The sequence below is a fragment of the Bombina bombina genome, chromosome 6, assembly GCF_027579735.1.
Source record: "Bombina bombina isolate aBomBom1 chromosome 6, aBomBom1.pri, whole genome shotgun sequence".
Taxonomy (NCBI): Eukaryota; Metazoa; Chordata; class Amphibia; order Anura; family Bombinatoridae; genus Bombina; species Bombina bombina.
The window spans coordinates 852,657,613-852,679,459 of NC_069504.1; the positions used below are offsets into that span (position 1 = coordinate 852,657,613).

General features: G+C 41.4%; 1 protein-coding gene across 1 annotated transcript in view; it reads left to right on the forward strand.

The window, feature by feature from the left end:
- Positions 1-21,847, forward strand: part of STAG3 (stromal antigen 3) — a 1,295,475-nt gene that overhangs the window by 1,219,475 nt on the left and 54,153 nt on the right. The window contains exon 24 of the mRNA XM_053719478.1: positions 19,313-19,404. Coding sequence (XP_053575453.1) covers positions 19,313-19,404 — 92 coding nt within the window. The remainder of the gene's footprint in view (positions 1-19,312; positions 19,405-21,847) is intronic.

Sequence of the window (21,847 nt, forward strand, 5' to 3'; positions counted from 1 at the left end):
AACTTTCCTGCACACAATGTTGCACTTTATAGATGGTCTGAAACAAGGCACGCTGATATTAGGGGGCGACTTTAATTTAGTCTGGGACCCCTATACAGACAAAATAATCCTGAACGATAAAGTTTTAGATAGCTACTCTAAGTCCACAGCCCCTAAATTTCAAAACCTCATTTACCAGTCCGCGCTGTACGATGTGTGGAGGGCATGTCGTCCAGAATCAAGAGACTATACATACTTTTCACCCCCTCACCGGTCGTACTCAAGATTAGATTACTTCTTTGTGGACTCCTGGTCTATGAACAGCATCACAAATTCTAGCATATGCAGTTGTCCATGGTCAGACCATGATGCTGTCGTAATGTCAATTGACATAGAGGGATCCGCATTGATCAGGCCATCATGGAAACTTCCGAAGTTCTTATGGGAAGATGCATCCTTTGTCCCAGAATTGGTAGACAAGATAGAGGAATTCTTAGAGACTAACAAACCTAATCAGACCTCGCATCAAATTAGGTGGGCAGCCTTAAAGGCCTATATCAGGGGATTCTGTATAGCAAAGACATCTAGTATTAAAAAAAAGTGGGGGGCCCCACTAGGCAAACTAACCTGCGACCTGAGGACGAGAGAACGGCAAAATAAACTGGCTCCTACAGCTAGCTTATCCACTGAGATTCTGAATTTAAAATCAGAAATTAAGAGCCTGGAAGTGAAAAAATTTAAACAAGCCCTTTTCGAGATTTAAAATGGTTATGTACTCCAAAAGTAATAAAGCAGGCTCGATGCTAGCGAACAAATTGAAACAGAGACTGGCTTGCTCCTGGATACCGTACCTCAACCTCAAGGGACAAAAAATACATGCCCCTGACGAAATAGGGAAGACCTTCGCGGACTTCTATGAGCGCCTTTATAACATTGAATCCTACGAGAGACCCAAAGTGGTACCTTCCCAGGCCATCTCCTCCTTTTTGGAGAAATTAAATCTGCCCACACTCTCGGAAGATGATAAAGATAAGCTAGTTGAGCCTATCACTGAGATGGAAATTGGACTGGCAATTAAGCAGTTAAAAAATGATAAAGCCCCGGGCCCTGACGGGTTCCTGGGGCAACTCTATAAAAAGTTACAGGCACAACTTAAACCTGTACTATGTCACGCTTACAACGAAATTGGGTCGGGAGGACTGATACTAAAAGAATACCTTGAAGCGACTATTGTCGCGATACCTAAGCCAGGTAAAGACCCATCCCATTGCAGCAATTTCTGCCCTATTTTACTTATTAACGTGGCCACAAAATTATATTCTAAAATTCTCGCGGACAGATTGTCCCCCATGCTGCCGTTATTGATCGATACAGACCAAGTTGGCTTTGTGAACGGTCGGCAAGGACCGGACAATACGAGACGTTTGATATCTATCTTCTTCGAAGCAAAGAGACAGGACATCCCCCTTCTGGTCCTGTCGCTAGATGCCGAAATGGCGTTTGACAGGGTCAGATGGGAGTACATGTGGAGAGTCTTGGAGACGTTCGGTTTCCCACCCGAAGCCATAACCATGATCAGAGTCTTATATTCCAGTCCAAGCGCTAGGGTGAGAGGGTTGGGCTTCTGCTCTCCCCCCTTTGACATCTCTAATGGAACCAGGCAGGGCTGCCCACTGTCCCCCTTGCTATTTGCCCTAGTCAGGGAACCATTGGCGGAGGTGATCCGTATGTCACCTGCTATTGAGGGAATACCAGTGGGCCCTTGTCAAGAAAAAATTGTGTTATACGCAGATGATGTCACTCTCTTTCTCACGAACCCTCTATGTTCAGTTCCGGCAGTCTTTACCACCCTAGAACAGTTTAGTCTCTTGAGCTACTACAAGATAAACATGTCGAAAACAGAGGCATATAGTATCAATCTACCTAGCGAGCAGCTCTTGAATCTACGGGAAAAGTATGATTTTCATTGGTCCACAACGTCTATCAAACATCTAGGTATCCATCTAAGTGCGGACTTGGATAGCATTCTATCTTTAAACTTTGACGCTCTAATTACTGAGCTACAGTCTTTAACACACAGATGGGATTTTAAGGAAATCTCTTGGATGGGACGTATAGCCACTGTGAAAATGTCCCTACTCCCTAAGGTGCTCTACCTGTTTCGATGCATCCCGTTGAATATCCCGCACGGCACCTTACAGCAAATCCACCGGCTCTTTTCTGAATATGTCTGGGGGAAAAAGACACCACGGATTAGCTACAAAACTATGCAGAGGGAGTTATCTAGAGGTGGAGTGGCTTTTCCAAACATATTTCTTTATTATGAAGCTGCCAGACTATCGCAGATCACGGCCTGGGGCCCTGCTAGAGAGAAACCGAAATGGTTCAAACTTGAGGAATTTCACCTACCTGAAGGCTTAGATCTTCCGAGTGTTCTGTGGGTTCACAGACACAAACAACTAGTGGATAGGGTCACTAACCCCATAGTACAACAAAACATTAAAATGTGGCATGAGCTCAGACATCACACAGAGATTGCCCCACATCCCTCGCCGATCCACCAGATGAGGGGTCTCCTATGGGAACTCCCAAATATCCATGTCGAATTCTGGATACAACATAATTTGGAATCGGTGGAGCATTTGTTTTCCAATGGTAAGCTTATGACAGTCCACCAAGTACTCGACTTACTAAGGGGATCTCCCCTATGGCTTTACTTTGAATGCTGTAGGATACTTAGCTTGCTCTGCTCCTGGAAATTTGGGGCTCAAGATCTAAGACCCCATTCTAAATGGGAAGAGAGATGGCTGCACGAGATGGGGATGGTAAAACCTCTTACATTCCATTACAAGGCCATGCTACAAGATCATTCGGTGGGTCTTCCGAGCCAAATCAAAATGTGGTGCAGGGAGCTAGCCTTAAACATATCAGATATAGAGCTGAGAGACGCGATTCAACTGACAAAAAAAACGATTAATTGCATAACGATTTTTGAAAGCTATATGAAACTTATGCTACAATGGTACAGAGTGCCTACCAAATTGTCGAAAATGTTTCCTAGTGCATCCCCAGAGTGTTGGAGACTATGTGGAGAGGAAGGCTCCAACTCTCATGTGTGGTGGTGGTGCCCAAAAATCTGAGATCTCTGGAGAGATGTTGAGACGCTCTTACATTCTATGAATCTGACTATACAATTGACTCCAAACTTGGCCCTCTTCCATATCCTGGATAAAGCCCTCCCTAAATGTAGCAAGCAATGTGCGATCTATGTGATGGCAGCCACTAAGCTCTGTATTGCTAGAGCATGGAAGCAGGTCGCTCCACCCACAATCTCGGATGTTTGCAAGGTAATACAATACTTGGCTAACATGGAGAAATTTGCATACAGTTCGCTGGAACGGATGGAGGACTACTGGGCAATATGGGAAGACTGGATTCAGATCCAATAGACCCGGATGCTTCCTCATGCTACTGTTCTTTCCCCCAGACAAGTGGGTCCGGGGACAATGTGCACAAGTTGCTATAATTAAATTTATTTTATTTTTTTTTCTTCTTTTCTCTCCTCTTCCCCTCCCCCCTACTCCCCACAACTCCATTGCTACTATCACTCTTTCTTCTCTGTTTCTTCTTACCCTATCCTCCCTTCTTACCTCGGCTTCCCCACCACCTCCCGAGAGATGACTCCTCTGCCCTCTTCCCTTTGGCCTATCCCCCCCACACAACACCCTTGAATACTCAAGATGAACTAGAGACCATCTTGACACTTGAGATATGTGGTTATATTTGTCACTTACAACCTTTTATCACAAATGCTAGATTTATGTTCTACTATTTGAGATCCCTATGAAACCTGAGGATGCTTCTTAACAAATATCTAGACATATACATTTTGTTTATAGTATACCTGGATGTTTATCACTCAGTAATATATCTGGACGCCATATGTCAAACCTATGTAATTACTTTGATGTCTTTGTGGAAAATAATTTTTCCTTTTTGTTGATTGACTGTATGTAATTTCGGTTCTCAATAAAAAAAATCTTTTTAAAAAAACAAAAAAAAAAAACAAAGCAAACCACACAAGGACTGAGGACTTGTGACCCTTACCGGGTGCGTCTCTCCTATGCTGACACGGTACCTCTGACAGATCCATTGGATTGGTGAAATGCTTATTTTGCACTTATATCCTGTGAGTGTCTGTCTGTCATAGGGGTTTTAACCAATAAATGTTATACGCTACATTTGAGTCAGAGGTGCGCCTTCTTTTCTTTTAAATAATCTGACAGCCTGGGAAGGGGTTCTTAAGCTGGATAGAGCTATTTCCACTCTAGCAAAACGCACGACTATCCCTATGGAGCATAGTTTTCATTTAAGGACCCAATGGTCCGCAAATCAGAGTCTTTGCTGAGTAAATTATTTTCTCAATCAGCTCTTCAGCTTAGACCAACAGTGGCAATCACTTGTGTTGTTGCTGCAGCATCCTTTTAATACAATTCTCTCTCTGATACTTCCTGAACAGTCATCTGAGGATATCCTTAACTGCATTAAAGTCCTTAAGTGACTAATAATTTTATGTGAGATGTAGTTTTTGACATAATTAAAACTGATGTTAAAAAATATGTCCATTGCTGTTCTGCTAAAGAGAACTTTATGGTTTACATTCTGGTCATCTGACATGGTCTCTAAGCATATACTTGTCAGTTTCCTTTAAGGGTAAATTGCTTTTTGGATCATAATTAGACTCTAGTATTAAAACTGTTACTGGAAGTAATGGAGCCTTTCTACCTCAGGACAAGAAGTTTAAGGGAAACTTTTGTTCCTTTTGCTCTGCCAGAGACCAGATATCCGCTTCCAATCAGAAGTCTGACTCCTCCAAACCTTCCTGGAAGCCAGGATCTTCCTGATCAAAGAATAAACAGACTAAGAAGTCCAATTCCAAAATTCTGCCTTTATTCAATGTGTTCGGGATATAGAGAATTTGGGAGTAATACAACTTGTCCCAGCCAATCAAAAGAGAAAAGGGTTCTATCCAAGCGTCTTTATTGTTCTAAAGAAGAAAGACACCTAACGTCCCATTTTGGATTTAACGATCCTGAACAAATTTGTCCCGAGTTCCTTTATTCAAGATGCAAACTGTCCGTACCATTTTGTCCCTGGTTAAAGAGGGTCAATTTATGACAGCCATAGTTAAAGGATGCTTATCTGTACATCCCAATTCACAAAGACCATTTCCAGTTTCTAAGATTCTTTTTTTTTCAACAAGCATTACCAGTTTGTGGCTCTACCTTTTGGTTTAGCCACTGCCCCTCACATCTTCACAAAGGTTTTATGGGCTTGGTTAACGGTGATCAGAATACAGGGAAATCTCCATTGCTCCTTATTAGGACTTCTTGGTCCAAGCCCTGTCTCTTTCTCTGACATCTTCTCATATTTAGAAGGTGATTTCCTTCCTTCAGGAACATGGATGGAAAATTAATGATTCCAAAAGTTCTTTATCCCTAGTTACAAAGGTAGACTTTCAGGGAGCGATAATAGACTCTGTTTAAACTCTGTCATTCTCTACAGATGACTCATTCCCCATATGTAGCACAGTGCATGGAAGTAGTGGGTCTTATGGTAGCATCGTAAGATGCAGTACCCACTTAGCCCATTTTCATCTTTTTTTCAGTTATTCATGCTTCAACAGTGGTTAAAGGATTGCTTTCATCTGGAACAGCAAATAGAGCTCAGTTCATCAGTCAAGCGGTCTTTTGTGGTAGAAGGCCTGCCTTTATTTGACCCTTGTGGCCACATTTCTTCAGCCTGCCTAGACCATGGTCACTACAGATGCAAGCCTAATGGGTTGGGGGCGCTGTTTGGGAGTTCCGGAGTGCACAGGTAGTGTGGACTCCTGAGGAGGCAAGGTTACCTGTCAACATCCTAGAACTTTGCGAGATCCTTCGGTCTTTCCATTCTTGTACCCTTCTCAGACAGGAAAAATAATTAATTTTTAGTCAGACTAATTTTTTGTCATCAGGGCGGGACTCAAAAGCCCCCTAGCTATGAACTAAGTTTCTCACATTCTGTCTTGGGTGGAGGAAACCCATTGCACTCTGTCGGCTATTCTCATTCCCAGTGTGAACAACTGGGAAACAGATTTCTTAAGCTGTCAGTCGGTACTTCCAGGGGAATGGTCCCTTCATCAGGACATTGTCGATCAATTAGCCCTGAGATGTGGTCTTTCAGAAATAGACCTTATGGTGTCCAAATTGAACAGCAAACTTCCAGTTTATTGTGCCAGGTCAAGAGATCCATGATCTCAAATAATAGATACTCTAGTCTGTCCTTGGAACTTTAAACTGGCCTATCTATTTCCTCTGTTCTGCTTTCAAGAGTCATTACAAGAATCAAACTGGAATTGACTTCAGTAATTCTCATAGCTCCAGTGTGGCCCGCAGAACTTGGCATGCAGATATCACCCAGATGTCATCCTCCCTTCTTTGGACTTACACCAAAGATTTATCATAAAGTTTGAAAACTTTTTTTCTCTGGTGTTCTTCTAGAGGTTGTTTGAATAATTCTCATTATTCTTCATTTTTCTCCAGGTCTGAAATATCGGCCTTATCTGTTTTGTTTCATAAACGTTGGCAAAGTTGCCTGATGTTCAAACTTTTGTACAAGCCTTGGTAGAATTTGCCTATTTCTCCACTTTTGAATTTGAATCTGGTTCTATCTGTTTTGCAAGGTCCTCCCTTTGAAGCTATGCACAATTTGGACCTGAAATTGTTGTCTTGGAAGGTTCTCTTTCTTCTAACCATTTTTTCGGCTAGACAAGTTTCTGGATAATCAACCCTTTCTTCTAATCCTCCCTTTTGTTTTTTTCATCAGGATTAAGCGGTTTTTAGAAGTAAATATGATTTTATTCCGAAGGTTGTATCTTCTGAAAACATTAAAGGGTTAGTATAGTCAAAATTAAACTTTCATGATTCAAAATAGAGCATGCAATTTTAAGCAACTTTCTAATTTACTCCTATTATCAATTTTTCTTCATTCTCTTTGTATTTTTATTTTAAAAAGCTGGAACGTAAGCTTAGAAGCCAGCCCATTTTTGGTTCAGCACCCGGGAAGCGCTTGCTGATTGGTGTCTAAATGTAGCCATTCAATCAGCAAGCGCTACACAGGTCCTGAACCAAAAATTGGCTGGCTCCTAAGCTTACTTTCCTGCTTTTTTAAATAAAGATACCAAGAGAATGAAGAAAAATTGACACTAGGAGTAAATTAGAAAGTTGTTTAAAATTGCATGCTCTATCTGAATCATAAACATTTATTTTTAACTAGACTATCCCTTTAACCAGGAAAGCGTTGTTCCTTCTTTTTGCTCAAATACTTCTATCGCTAAGGAAACATAATTTATGTAAGAACTTACCTGATAAATTCATTTCTTTCATATTAGCAAGAGTCCATGAGCTAGTGACGTATGGGATATACATTCCTACCAGGAGGGGCAAAGTTTCCCAAACCTCAAAATGCCTATAAATACACCCCTCACCACACCCACAAATCAGTTTATCGAATAGCCAAGAAGTGGGGTGATAAGAAAAAAAGTGCGAAAGCATATAAAATAAGGAATTGGAATAATTGTGCTTTATACAAAAAAATCATAACCACCACAAAAAGGGTGGGCCTCATGGACTCTTGCTAATATGAAAGAAATGAATTTATCAGGTAAGTTCTTACATAAATTATGTTTTCTTTCATGTAATTAGCAAGAGTCCATGAGCTAGTGACGTATGGGATAATGACTACCCAAGATGTGGATCTTTCCACGCAAGAGTCACTAGAGAGGGAGGGATAAAATAAAGACAGCCAATTCCTGCTGAAAATAATCCACACCCAAAATAAAGTTTAATGAAAACATAAGCAGAAGATTCAAGCTGAAACCGCTGCCTGAAGTACTTTTCTACCAAAAACTGCTTCAGAAGAAGAAACACATCAAAATGGTAGAATTTAGTAAAAGTATGCAAAGAGGACCAAGTTGCTGCTTTGCAAATCTGATCAACCGACGCTTCATTCCTAAACGCCCAGGAAGTAGAAACTGACCTAGTAGAATGAGCTGTAATCCTTTGAGGCGGAGTTTTACCCGACTCAACATAGGCATGATGAATTAAAGATTTCAACCAAGATGCCAAAGAAATGGCAGAAGCTTTCTGGCCTTTTCTAGAACCGGAAAAGATAACAAATAGACTAGAAGTCTTTCGGAAAGACTTAGTAGCTTCAACATAATATTTCAAAGCTCTAACAACATCCAAAGAATGCAACGATTTCTCCTTAGAATTCTTAGGATTAGGACATAATGAAGGAACCACAATTTCTCTACTAATGTTGTTGGAATTCACAACCTTAGGTAAAAATTCAAAAGAAGTTCGCAACACCGCCTTATCCTGATGAAAAATCAGAAAAGGAGACTCACAAGAAAGAGCAGATAATTCAGAGACTCTTCTGGCAGAAGAGATCGCCAAAAGGAACAAAACTTTCCAAGAAAGTAATTTAATGTCCAATGAATGCATGGGTTCAAAAGGAGGAGCTTGAAGAGCCCCCAGAACCAAATTCAAACTCCAAGGAGGAGAAATTGACTTAATGACAGGTTTTATACGAACCAAAGCTTGTACAAAACAATGAATATCAGGAATATTAGCAATCTTTCTGTGAAAAAGAACAGAAAGAGCAGAGATTTGTCCTTTCAAGGAACTTGTGGACAAACCTTTATCTAAACCATCCTGAAGAAACTGTAAAATTCTCGGAATTCTAAAAGAATGCCAGGAAAAATTATGAGAAAGACACCAAGAAATATAAGTCTTCCAGACTCTATAATATATCTCTCTAGATACAGATTTACGAGCCTGTAACATAGTATTAATCACAGAGTCAGAGAAACCTCTTTGACCAAGAATCAAGCGTTCAATCTCCATACCTTTAAATTTAAGGATTTGAGATCCTGATGGAAAAAAGGACCTTGCGACAGAAGGTCTGGTCTTAACTAAAGAGTCCACGGTTGGCAAGAGGCCATCCGGACAAGATCCGCATACCAAAACCTGTGAGGCCATGCTGGAGCTACCAGCAGGACAAACGAGCATTCCTTCAGAATCTTGGAGATTACTCTTGGAAGAAGAACTAGAGGCGGAAAGATATAGCCAGGATGATACTTCTAAGGAAGTGATAATGCATCCACTGCCTCCGCCTGAGGATCCCGGGATCTGGACAGATACCTGGGAAGTTTCTTGTTTAGATGAGAAGCCATCAGATCTATTTCTGGAAGTTCCCACATTTGAACAATCTGAAGAAATACCTCTGGGTGAAGAGACCATTCGCCCGGATGCAACGTTTGGCGACTGAGATAATCCGCTTCCCAATTGTCTATACCTGGGATATGAACCGCAGAGATTAGACAGGAGCTGGATTTCGCCCAAACCAGAATTCGAGATACTTCTTTCATAGCCAGAGGACTGTGAGTCCCCCCCTGATGATTGATGTATGCCACAGTTGTGACATTGTCTGTCTGAAAACAAATGAACGATTCTCTCTTCAGAAGAGGCCAAGACTGAAGAGCTCTGAAAATTGCACGGAGTTCCAAAATATTGATCGGTAATCTCACCTCCTGAGATTCCCAAACTCCTTGTGCCGTCAGAGACCCCCACACAGCTCCCCAACCTGTAAGACTTGCATCTGTTGAAATTACAGTCCAGGTCGGAAGAACAAAAGAAGCCTCCTGAACTAAACGATGGTGATCTGTCCACCACGTTAGAGAGTGTCGTACAATCGGTTTTAAAGATATTAATTGAGATATCTTTGTGTAATCCCTGCACCATTGGTTCAGCATACAGAGCTGAAGAGGTCGCATGTGAAAACGAGCAAAGGGGATCGCGTCCGATGCAGCAGTCATAAGACCTAAAATTTCCATGCAAAAGGCTACCGAAGGGAATGATTGTGACTGAAGGTTTCGACAAGCTGAAATCAATTTTAGACGTCTCTTGTCTGTCAAAGACAGAGTCATGGACACTGAATCTATCTGGAAACCCAAAAAGGTTACCCTTGCCTGAGGAATCAATGAACTTTTTAGTGAATTGATCCTCCAACCATGATCTTGAAGAAACAACACAAGTCGATTCGTATGAGATTCTGCTAAATGTGAAGACTGAGCAAGTACCAAGATATCGTCCAAATAAGGAAAAACCACAATACCCTGTTCTCTGATTACAGACAGAAGGGCACCGAGAACCTTTGTAAAAATTCTTGGAGCTGTTGCTAGGCCAAACGGCAGAGCCACAAACTGGTAATGCTTGTCCAGGAAAGAGAATCTCAGAAACTGATAGTGAGCTGGATGAATCGGAATATGCAGATATGCATCCTGTAAATCTATTGTAGACATATAATGCCCTTGCTGAACAAAAGGCAGGATAGTCCTTATAGTTACCATTTTGAATGTTGGTATCCTTACATAACGATTCAATATTTTTAGATCCAGAACTGGTCTGAAGGAATTCTCCTTCTTTGGTACAATGAAGAGATTCGAATAAAACCCCAGCCCCTGTTCCAGAACTGGAACTGGCATAATTACTCCAGCCAACTCTAGATCTGAAACACATTTCAGAAATGCTTGAGCTTTCGCTGGGTTTACTGGGACACGGGAAAGAAAAAATCTCTTTGCAGGAGGTCTTATCATGAAACCAATTCTGTACCCTTCTGAAACAATGTTCTGAATCCAAAGATTGTGAACAGAATCGATCCAAATTTCTTTGAAAAAACGTAATCTGCCCCCTACCAGCTGAGCTGGAATGAGGGCCGCACCTTCATGTGGACTTAGAAGCTGGCTTTGCTTTTCTAGAAGGCTTGGATTTATTCCAGACTGGAGATGGTTTCCAAACTGAAACTGCTCCTGAGGATGAAGGATCAGGCTTTTGTTCTTTGTTGAAACGAAAGGAACGAAAACGATTATTAGCCCTGTTTTTACCCTTAGATTTATTATCCTGCGGTAAAAAAGTTCCTTTCCCACCAGTAACAGTTGAGATAATAGAATCCAACTGAGAACCAAATAATTTATTACCCTGGAAAGAAAGGGAAAGTAGAGTCGATTTAGAAGACATATCAGCATTCCAAGTTTTAAGCCATAAAGCTCTTCTAGCTAAAATAGCTAGAGACATAAACCTGACATCAACTCTGATAATATCAAAAATGGCATCACAGATAAAATTATTAGCATGTTGAAGCAGAATAATAATGTTATGAGAATCATGATCTGTTACTTGTTGCGCTAAAGTTTCCAACCAAAAAGTTGAAGCTGCAGCAACATCCGCCAAAGATATAGCAGGTCTAAGAAGATTACCTGAACACAAATAAGCTTTTCTTAGAAAGGATTCAATTTTCCTATCTAGAGGATCCTTAAAGGAAGTACCATCTGCCGTAGGAATAGTAGTACGTTTAGCAAGGGTAGAAATAGCCCCATCAACTTTAGGGATTTTGTCCCAAAACTCTAATCTGTCGGACGGCACAGGATATAATTGCTTAAAACGTTTAGAAGGAGTAAATGAATTACCCAAATTATTCCATTCTCTGGAAATTACTTCAGAAATAGCACCTGGAACAGGAAAAACTTCTGGAATAACTACAGGAGATTTAAAGACCTTGTCTAAACGTTTAGATTTAGTATCAAGAGGACCAGAATCCTCAATTTCTAATGCAATTAGGACTTCTTTAAGTAAAGAACGAATAAATTCCATTTTAAATAAATATGAAGATTTATCAGCATCAACCTCTGAGACAGAGTCCTCTGAACCAGAAGAATCATTAGAATCAGAATGATGATGTTCATTTAAAAATTCATCTGGATAAAGAGAAGTTTTAAAAGATTTTTTATATTTACTAGAAGGAGGAATAACAGACATAGCCTTCTTAATGGATTCAGAAACAAAATCTCTTATGTTATCAGGAACACTCTGAACATTAGATGTTGAGGGAACTGCAACAGGTAATGATACTTTACTAAAGGAAATATTTTCTGCATTAACAAGTTTGTCATGACATTTAATACAAACAACAGCTGGAGGAACAACTACCAAAAGTTTACAGCAGATACACTTAGCTTTGGTAGTTCCAGCACCAGGCAGCGATTTTCCTGAAGTTTCTTCTGACTCAGATGCAACGTGAGACATCTTGCAATATGTAAGAGAAAAAACAGCATATAAAGCAAAATTGATCAAATTCCTTAAATGACAGTTTCAGGAATGGGAAAAAATGCCAAAGAACAAGCTTCTAGCAACCAGAAGCAATGAAAAGAGAGACTTAAATAATGTGGAGACAAAAGCGACGCCCAAATTTTTTTAGCGCCAAATAAGACGCCCACATTATTTGGCGCCAAAAATGACGCCACATCCGGAACGCCGACATTTTTGGCGCAAAAGAACGTCAAAAAATGACGCAACTTCCGGCGACACGTATGACCCCGGAAACAGAAAAGATTTTTTGCGCCAAAAAAGTCCGCGCCAAGAATGACGCAATAAGATGAAGCATTTTCAGCCCCCGCGAGCCTAACAGCCCACAGGGAAAAAGTCAAATTTTAAGGTAAGAAAAAATGATTGATTCAAATGCATTATTCCAAATATGAAACTGACTGTCTGAAAAAAGGAATGTTGAACATCCTGAGTCAAGGCAAATAAATGTTTGAATACATATATTTAGAACTTTATAAAAAAGTGCCCAACCATAGCTTTAGAGTGTCACAGAAAATAAGACTTACTTACCCCAGGACACTCATCTACATGTTTGTAGAAAGCCAAACCAGTACTGAAACGAAAATCAGCAGAGGTAATGGTATATATATATATAAGAGTATATCGTCGATCTGAAAAGGGAGGTAAGAGATGAATCTCTACGACCGATAACAGAGAACCTATGAAATAGACCCCGTAGAAGGAGATCATTGAATTCAAACAGGCAATACTCTCTTCACATCCCTCTGACATTCACTGCACGCTGAGAGGAAAACCGGGCTCCAACCTGCTGCAGAGCGCATATCAACGTAGAATCTAGCACAAACTTACTTCACCACCTCCATAGGAGGCAAAGTTTGTAAAACTGATTTGTGGGTGTGGTGAGGGGTGTATTTATAGGCATTTTGAGGTTTGGGAAACTTTGCCCCTCCTGGTAGGAATGTATATCCCATACGTCACTAGCTCATGGACTCTTGCTAATTACATGAAAGAAATGTCTATTCCATAATTTAGATATGGTTCGAGCCTTAAAGGGACAGCAAAATCCAAATTAAACTTTCATGATTCATATAGGGCATGTGATTTTAAACAACTTTTCAATTTACTTTTATCATCAAATTTGCTTTTTTCTCTTGGTATTCTTAGTTGAAAGCTAAACTTAAGTAGGCTCATATGCTAATTTCTAAGACCTTGAAGGCTGCCTCTTATCTGAATGCAGCTAGAGGGTGTTAGTTCATGCCCGTGGAGTTATTTACGAGTCAGCACTAATTGCCTGAAATGCAAGTCTGTCAAAAGAACTGAGAAAATGAGGCAGTCCGCAGAAGCTTATATACAAGGTAATCACAGAGGTAAAAAGTATATTAATATAACAGTGTTGGTTATGCAAAACTGGGAAATGGTAAATAAAGAGAATATCTATCTTTTTAAACAATAACATTTCTGGTGTTGACTGTCTCTTTTATATTCAGGCTACTAAGGATTTTAGACAGATCTCTAGCTTGTTTGTCCACTTTTCAGGTACCAGGAAGGGTCAAAATGCTACAACATCATGGCTGAATTAGACAGTTCTTAAACCTTTCTTGTTTGCTGGAAAACTGCCTCCAAAAAAGTTATTGCCCATTCTACTAGATCTATATCTACTTCTTGGGAGTTCAAGAATGAGGCCTCCTTAGAACAGATTTGCAAGGCAGCAACTTGGTCTCTTCATATTTTTTCTAAATTTTGCCATTTTGATATGTATGCTTCTTCCAAAGCTGCCTTTGGCAGGAAAAGTCCTTCAGGCCCCAGTGCCCGGCAAATAGGATCTGCCCTTTCTTTGTCCCACCTATCTTTAACATGGTCTCTCAGCTTGGGGTTTGAATCCCACATGTTTTGGACACTGTGACGAAACCAATCTCGCCACTGTACATTGGAGGGCCTGTTATGGAACATTCTTTGGGCTGGAGGTACATGGGCTTAAGGATACCCAGAGACTGCATGAAAATATGGAATTTTATATGCTGGACACCCCATGTACTTTCATAACTCTGTCTTATGTCTATGTCACCCTGTATCCATAAATACAGGATGGGTACAGGGTGTGAGTACACCTTTTGGGAGCAATTGTGACTCTATAAGCCAAGTGGGCATAAAAGACTTTATAGCTAATAAGAACTGTTCCTATATTCTGTAATAAGATGTATTCTATGTATGTTTCAGATCTGATTGTGTCTCAGGAGTCTGTCTGGGTAAACTGATTGTGTCCTTGTGTGATTATGTTAACTAGACTGCCCAACATCAGATTGTCTGAGTAAACGTTCTTCCCTAGTTAATTAACTTAATATGTTAATCTGTTTTACCTGTGAATAGACAATTGTTAGAGGTTTGATGCATTGTTCATATGTTTGCTTTACTGTTAAACCAATGCCCTCTGTAACCTGAAGCCAGGGTGTATAAATCTGTGTGCTGCCTTCAAATAAAGTAGTTATTCTTTTTTAAACCTGAAATGTGGAGCTTGGTCTCATGTTTGCAGGGAAACTGGCTGGGTTGTGAATTGCTGATTCCCTATGCAGGACATTGTTCATCTGGTATTAACCCTTGGTACACTGTTGGTACCGTAACATTGGTGGCAGCGACGGAATGAACCTTATCGCCCAGAAGAGCAACTACACAAGCCAGTAACCTCAGGAAGAGGGGGATTATTACAATACTGACTAAGATGGAAAAGAGAAAAGTAAATTTTGCAGCTTTTAAAAACTTCCTGGAAACAGAAGGAGAGATTGATGGGTACCTTGCGGATTTTGAGAGGCAATGTGCACTACACAAGGTACCCGCAGAGGACTGGGTCACGATATTATCTGGAAAATTATCCGGCCGGGCCAGAGAGGCTTTTCGGGCCATTCCAGATGAGGAAGTCAGGGATTATAATACTGTAAAAGAGGCTCTGCTCTCCAGGTATGCGGTTACACAGGAGGCATACCGGAGACGGTTCAGAGACACTGTTAAATTAGCTGGAGATTCCTACCTTGAGTGGGCATGTAAGGTGCACCGCACAGCAGCTCACTGGATAGCGGGGTGCCAAGCCATATCTGGGGAAGAGGTGCTGCAGCTATTCCTGTTGGAACATTGCTTCGACAAATTACCCGCAGGAGTTCGAGAGTGGGTTCGGGACCGTAAACCCTTCACCCTGCAGGAAGCGGCTCGCTTGGCAGATGAGTATACGGATGCCCGCAAACTGGACACTGCTACCACTAAGCCCCCTGCTAGAGTGGAGTACAGACCCCCAGTCACCCCAGCAGCTGCCAGTTACCAAACCCCGGCGCACCACTATACCACACGGCCTCCGGCCACAAACTACCCTCAGAGAGCCCTGCGGTGCTACTCACAACCTATTCGGTGCTTTAGATGTAAGCAACTAGGGCACAAAAGACCAGAGTGTCCCCTAAACGCAGCGAACCAAGCGCAGTCCTGGAGAAGACCCGCCGGCGGAATCCCACGTAATCCTCAGCCTGCGGCCCGCTACGTAGAGGCGCAAGAATGCTGGAGCATCCTACATGAGGCAGACCTTGTGCAAGCTGCCCACCGGAATAACCGGCAACTGGTTAAAGTGAATGGGAAGAAGGTCAGTGGTCTACGGGATACTGGTGCTACCATGACCTTGCTTCAAAAGAACTTGGTGTCTGAGAAACAGTACACTGGAGACACTGTGGCTGTGAGGGTAGCAGGGGGCGATGTGTTCAGCCTACCTGTTGCCAGGGTACATTTGGATTGGCTAGTGGGCGCTAGACCTGTGAATGTGGGGGTCAAGAAGGACTTACCTGCTGATGTTCTTCTTGGAAATGACTTGGCCCCCCTTGTTTCTGCCTACGCTCCTATGGGTCCCGCTGATGTTAACTCTGTGACTACCCGTGCCCAGATCCGTGCAGCAGAGACTGACCCACCTGCTGCTAAGCCCCAGGACGCTGAGCTCAGTAAATCTCTATCTGCTATTGATATGTGGAGGTCCCGTTACAATGCGCTGATGAAGGAGAAGAGGAGCGCAGAGGAAAAAGCACGTTTAGAACAGGAATCTCTGCTAGACAAGCTGCACCGACAGACTGCAGAAAACACCAGCTTGAGAGTGGAACATGAAACATTAAAGAAAAACTTAGTGACACTGGAGGAGAAGCTGACGCTGGCTCATAGTGAGGTGCTGCAACTCAAGGGCACCCTATGTCAGTATGAAGGGATTGTGGATACCTATAAAGAGCAGGTACAGAAAACTCGTAAAGAAGCTGATGGGATTTTGAAGGACTGTTTGGCCCTGGTCTGGGCACTGAGGAATTTGAACCCTTGTTTGTATGGACAGGAATTCTCTCTCATAACGGGAATACAGATGGATTGTCCCAGCAAACTGACATGCCTACCAGGCGCTCTGGTGGTATATGGCACAGTACATACCCTGGACAGCCGAGCATGACAAACCAGAGGGAGAGGAGTTTGATGGTCCTGTCCCCCAGCAACACGGCTGTTTAGCCAAAGGGGAGACGATTGGTCTCCCCCTCCAGCAGCACAGCTATGTATCCAAAGGGGAGACAGTCGGTCTCCCCCTCCAGCAACCAGGCTCCCACCAGGCTACTTCCATGGTAGTGCTGGCACCCGGGCAGAGTACAGCTGGTCTCTGCCCACCTCGCAACCCACCAATTCAGCGTACCAGTCCCCCACACAGCTGTGGTGAGGCACCTGGACATGGACAAGTTTTCCCCGTACTCAGGTGTAGTAACCATTTATTGTGGGTGGGCTGTACTACTAATTGTGTTTTATGGGTGGGTTGCTGGACTAACCAGGGCACTGACCGGCAGGAGGTCAGATACCCTGTTAGTCTGTTTGGAAAAGGGGAGAGATGTGACGAAACCAATCTCGCCACTGTACATTGGAGGGCCTGTTATGGAACATTCTTTGGGCTGGAGGTACATGGGCTTAAGGATACCCAGAGACTGCATGAAAATATGGAATTTTATATGCTGGACACCCCATGTACTTTCATAACTCTGTCTTATGTCTATGTCACCCTGTATCCATAAATACAGGATGGGTACAGGGTGTGAGTACACCTTTTGGGAGCAATTGTGACTCTATAAGCCAAGTGGGCATAAAAGACTTTATAGCTAATAAGAACTGTTCCTATATTCTGTAATAAGATGTATTCTATGTATGTTTCAGATCTGATTGTGTCTCAGGAGTCTGTCTGGGTAAACTGATTGTGTCCTTGTGTGATTATGTTAACTAGACTGCCCAACATCAGATTGTCTGAGTAAACGTTCTTCCCTAGTTAATTAACTTAATATGTTAATCTGTTTTACCTGTGAATAGACAATTGTTAGAGGTTTGATGCATTGTTCATATGTTTGCTTTACTGTTAAACCAATGCCCTCTGTAACCTGAAGCCAGGGTGTATAAATCTGTGTGCTGCCTTCAAATAAAGTAGTTATTCTTTTTTAAACCTGAAATGTGGAGCTTGGTCTCATGTTTGCAGGGAAACTGGCTGGGTTGTGAATTGCTGATTCCCTATGCAGGACATTGTTCATCTGGTATTAACCCTTGGTACACTGTTGGTACCGTAACAGACACCAATGGACTCTCCTCATCTTTCAAAAGAAAGCAGAATTTATACTTACTGATGCATTTCTTTCGGGATGAGGAGAGTCCATAGGACTTGTTGAATATTGGCAACTGTTTTTATTTGCACCTCTTAAGCCTTTCTTTCTTTCTTTCTTAAAACCTCTCTCTTCTGCTCTTTTATATGTTAACTGGAGAGGGAGTGGAGCTTTTGTGAGGGTTCTTGACTCTCTTCATCCCGAAAAAAAGAAATTGAAATCTCGGCAGTGTTCAGCTGTGGGGCCTTGGGGAGACACAGCAACAGTTGAGGAGTTGGGTCTTGGCATCCCTCCACTTGGGACACTGAGACTAAAGGAGTTACTCTTGTCGGACTGTAGCAGAGCTCCCTAGGTAAGTTCCTCACAGTATTCTGGTTTTCTCCTCTACTTTGCCATATGTATGAATGAGAGGTAGCAGGAATTAAAGCTCTGGTTTGTATGGGGTGTTTTTGCTCCCTAGTGGACTGGAGGATGATCCTCACATGTGATGGACTCTCACTATCATGAAATTAGTTATTTATCAGGTAAGCATAATTTTTGTTTTCTCTTACATTCAACATGACAGCAGAGGAAGCAGGTTAGCTTTTGGAAAACCACTTTCAATTACTCTGCCTGCTGAAAAACTGCAAGGCTCATGCTATATAGTGAGCATTCCCACATACCCTTTTACAAATGAGTGGGGCCGTTGGACTCAAGAGTTATAAATTAAAGTTATAAATTTGTTTACACAAGTTGTCCCTTCTCTACATGGTACATCTTATTTACTGCTTCTTTAGATGAGACCAGTGTCACTGGAGAGAACTAAATGCATTTTCTGTTATCAGGTTACAAAGGTTATCTACTTTCTTTTCCCAAGTATTGCTACTTGACTTAATAGCGTCTTCTGTGGAAGTCCTCCACAGAAAGCCCATCAGAACTTGGTCTTTGCACTGCACCACCTTAAAATGTTGGTGTCCCTCAGCAATGTGATTTTCAGATTTGGCAATAAATTCAGATACAAATGGATATTTCTCTTTCTATCTTGTGATCTTTCACTGTTTCTCACTTTCTTTTACACCACTCAACTGCCCATGAAGGAGTCCCACAATGCTGCCTTTATCCCTCACAAGGTCTTTCAAGTCCTACCTCTTTCATTCAGTCCATGGTACTTTCCACTTTTCATAATCTGACAGATAATATGTTTACATATTCTACATTTGAAAATTGGAAAATTGAAAAATGGCACTCATACTTTATATTTCAGGCACTTGTACTGCATTCTGTCCATCAGAAAGATTACACTTACTTCCTCAGCTTTCCCAAGGCTCTGACCTTTTCAGAACCCCTTAGATGTCCCTTGGAACTGATTTATATAATAAATTATGTTTTATAATGTTTCCTTAAGCAGCCTTTCTGTTAGAAAATAATGCCATTTATTCACCTAATGTATTCTAAAATATCTTCCTTAACTATATCTATCTTTCCAGTATTATACAGATTATGGGGATCTCATTAAAGAGACTCTGCACAGATCACGTAGTATTAACAAAGAAGAAAGTACAAGAGCTGTACTGCTGAGCCTGACTCAGGTAAGACTTTGGGTTGTTCAATATGCATTGGTAGTATATGTTTTTGAAGCAGACCACTGAAGTGCATTCCCTATTTGTTTTTAAAAAAAGAAATTATAGTTAATGTTTCAATATATATGCAAGTAAATAATTATTTCCTTCTATTGGCAGCGAGAGTCCACAAGAACATTCATAACCTGTGAGAAATACTATTCCAGGCCACCAGGAGGAGGAAAAGACACCCCAAACAGGACTATAAATATCTCTCCCACTTCCCCTACCCTACAGTAGTTATTTGCTTCGTATCATGGAGGTAGGCAGAGAGAGGTGTTCTGTAACAAAGAAGAGAAGTTTTTCTTCTGTTAAGTGTGATCAGTCCACGGGTCATCATTACTAATGGGATATTACTCCTCCCCAACAGGAAGTGCAAGAGGATTCACCCAGCAGAGTTGCATATAGCCCCTCCCCTCTACGTCACCCCCAGTCATTCTCTTGCACCCAACGACTAGATAGGATGTGTGAGAGGACTATGGTGATTTTATTTAGTTTTATTTCTTCAATCAAAAGTTTGTTATTTTTTAATAGCACCGGAGCGTGTTATTCCTTGTCTGGTAGAGTTTGAAGAAGAATCTACCAGAGTTTTTTACTATGATTTTAGCCGGAGTTGTTAAGATCATATTGCTGTTTCTCGGCCATCTGAGGAGAGGTAAACTTCAGATCAGGGGACAGCGGGCAGTTTATTCTGCAAAGAGGTATGTAGCAGTTTTTATTTTCTAACAATGGAATTGCTGAGAAAATCCTGCCATACCGACATTATATCATGTATGTATAATCTACATTTTAGTATTCTGGAGAATGGTACTTCTCTGGAATTACACTGTGTATGTAAGACTTTAGCCTAATAGAAATACAATAGGCTTTTTAATAACTCTTAATTATGTTAAACGTTTTTTGCTGGAATGTAAAATCGTTTTCATTTTCTGAGGTACTGGGTGAATAAAATGTTTGGGCACTATTTTTCCACTTGGCAGTTGCTGGATCTAATTATGACAGTTGTTTAATCTCTCTCACTGTTATGTGTGAGGGGGTGGGACTTTTTTGGCGCCTTTGCTACGCATCAAAAATTTCAGTCAAAGCTCATTGTTTTTTCCTGCATGTTCCGGTTTATCTCTACAGAACCCAGGGGTCTGCAAAGCTAATTTGAGGGAAGTAATCTAACAGAGCTGTAAGATTGTAGTTGACTGTGATAAAAAACGTTTATTCTTTAACTTTTTTATGCCTCAGGGTTAGTTATTTCTTGCTACTGGGTACAAGCCTTTGCTAAGTTGCATTTTGTTTTTCAAAGCTGATTGATTTCATCTGTTATATATATTCAGTGCTTTTCAAGCACAGTTCGTTTTTTTCATTGTATTTTACTTGTATAGTATTTCCAAATTGCAAGTTTATTTGCTAGTTTGTTAAACATGTCTGATTCAGAAGATGAGACCTGTACTATTTGTACTAAAGCCAAGGTGGAGCCCAATAGAAATTTATGTACTAACTGCATTGATGCTACATTAAATAAAAGTCAATCTGTACAAATTGAACAAATTTCACCAAACAACGAGGGGAGAGTTATGCCGACTAACTCGCCTCACGTGACAGTACCTGCATCTCCCGCTCGGGACGTGCGCGATATGGCGACGCCAAGTACATCTGGGCGGCCATTACAAATAACATTACAAGATATGGCTACTGTTATGACTGAGGTTTTGGCTAAATTACCAGAACTAAGGGGCAAGCGTGATCACTCTGGGATGAGAACAGAGTGCGCTGATAATGTTAGAGCCATGTCAGATACTGCGTCACAACTTGCAGAACATGAGCTTCATTCTGCGGCTGACGGTTCTGATCCAAACAGATTGGATTCAGATATTTCAAATTTTAAATTTAAGCTGGAAAACCTCCGTGTTTTACTAGGGGAGGTGTTAGCGGCCCTGAATGATTGTAACACAGTTGCAATACCTGAGAAATTGTGTAGGTTGGATAAATATTTTGCTGTACCAACAAGTACTGACGTTTTTCCTATACCTAAAAGACTAACTGAAATTATTACTAAGGAGTGGGATAGACCCGGTGTGCCGTTCTCACCCCCTCCAATATTTAGAAAGATGTTTCCAATAGACACCACCACACGGGATTTGTGGCAAACGGTCCCTAAGGTGGAGGGAGCAGTTTCTACTTTAGCTAAACGTACCACTATCCCGGTAGAGGATAGCTGTGCCTTTTCAGATCCAATGGATAAAAAATTAGAGGGTTACCTTAAGAAAATGTTTGTTCAACAAGGTTTTATATTGCAACCCCTTGCATGCATTGCGCCGATCACGGCTGCAGCGGCATTCTGGATTGAGTCTCTAGAAGAGAATCTTGGTTCATCTACGCTGGACGACATTTCAGACAGGCTTAGAGTACTTAAGCTATCTAA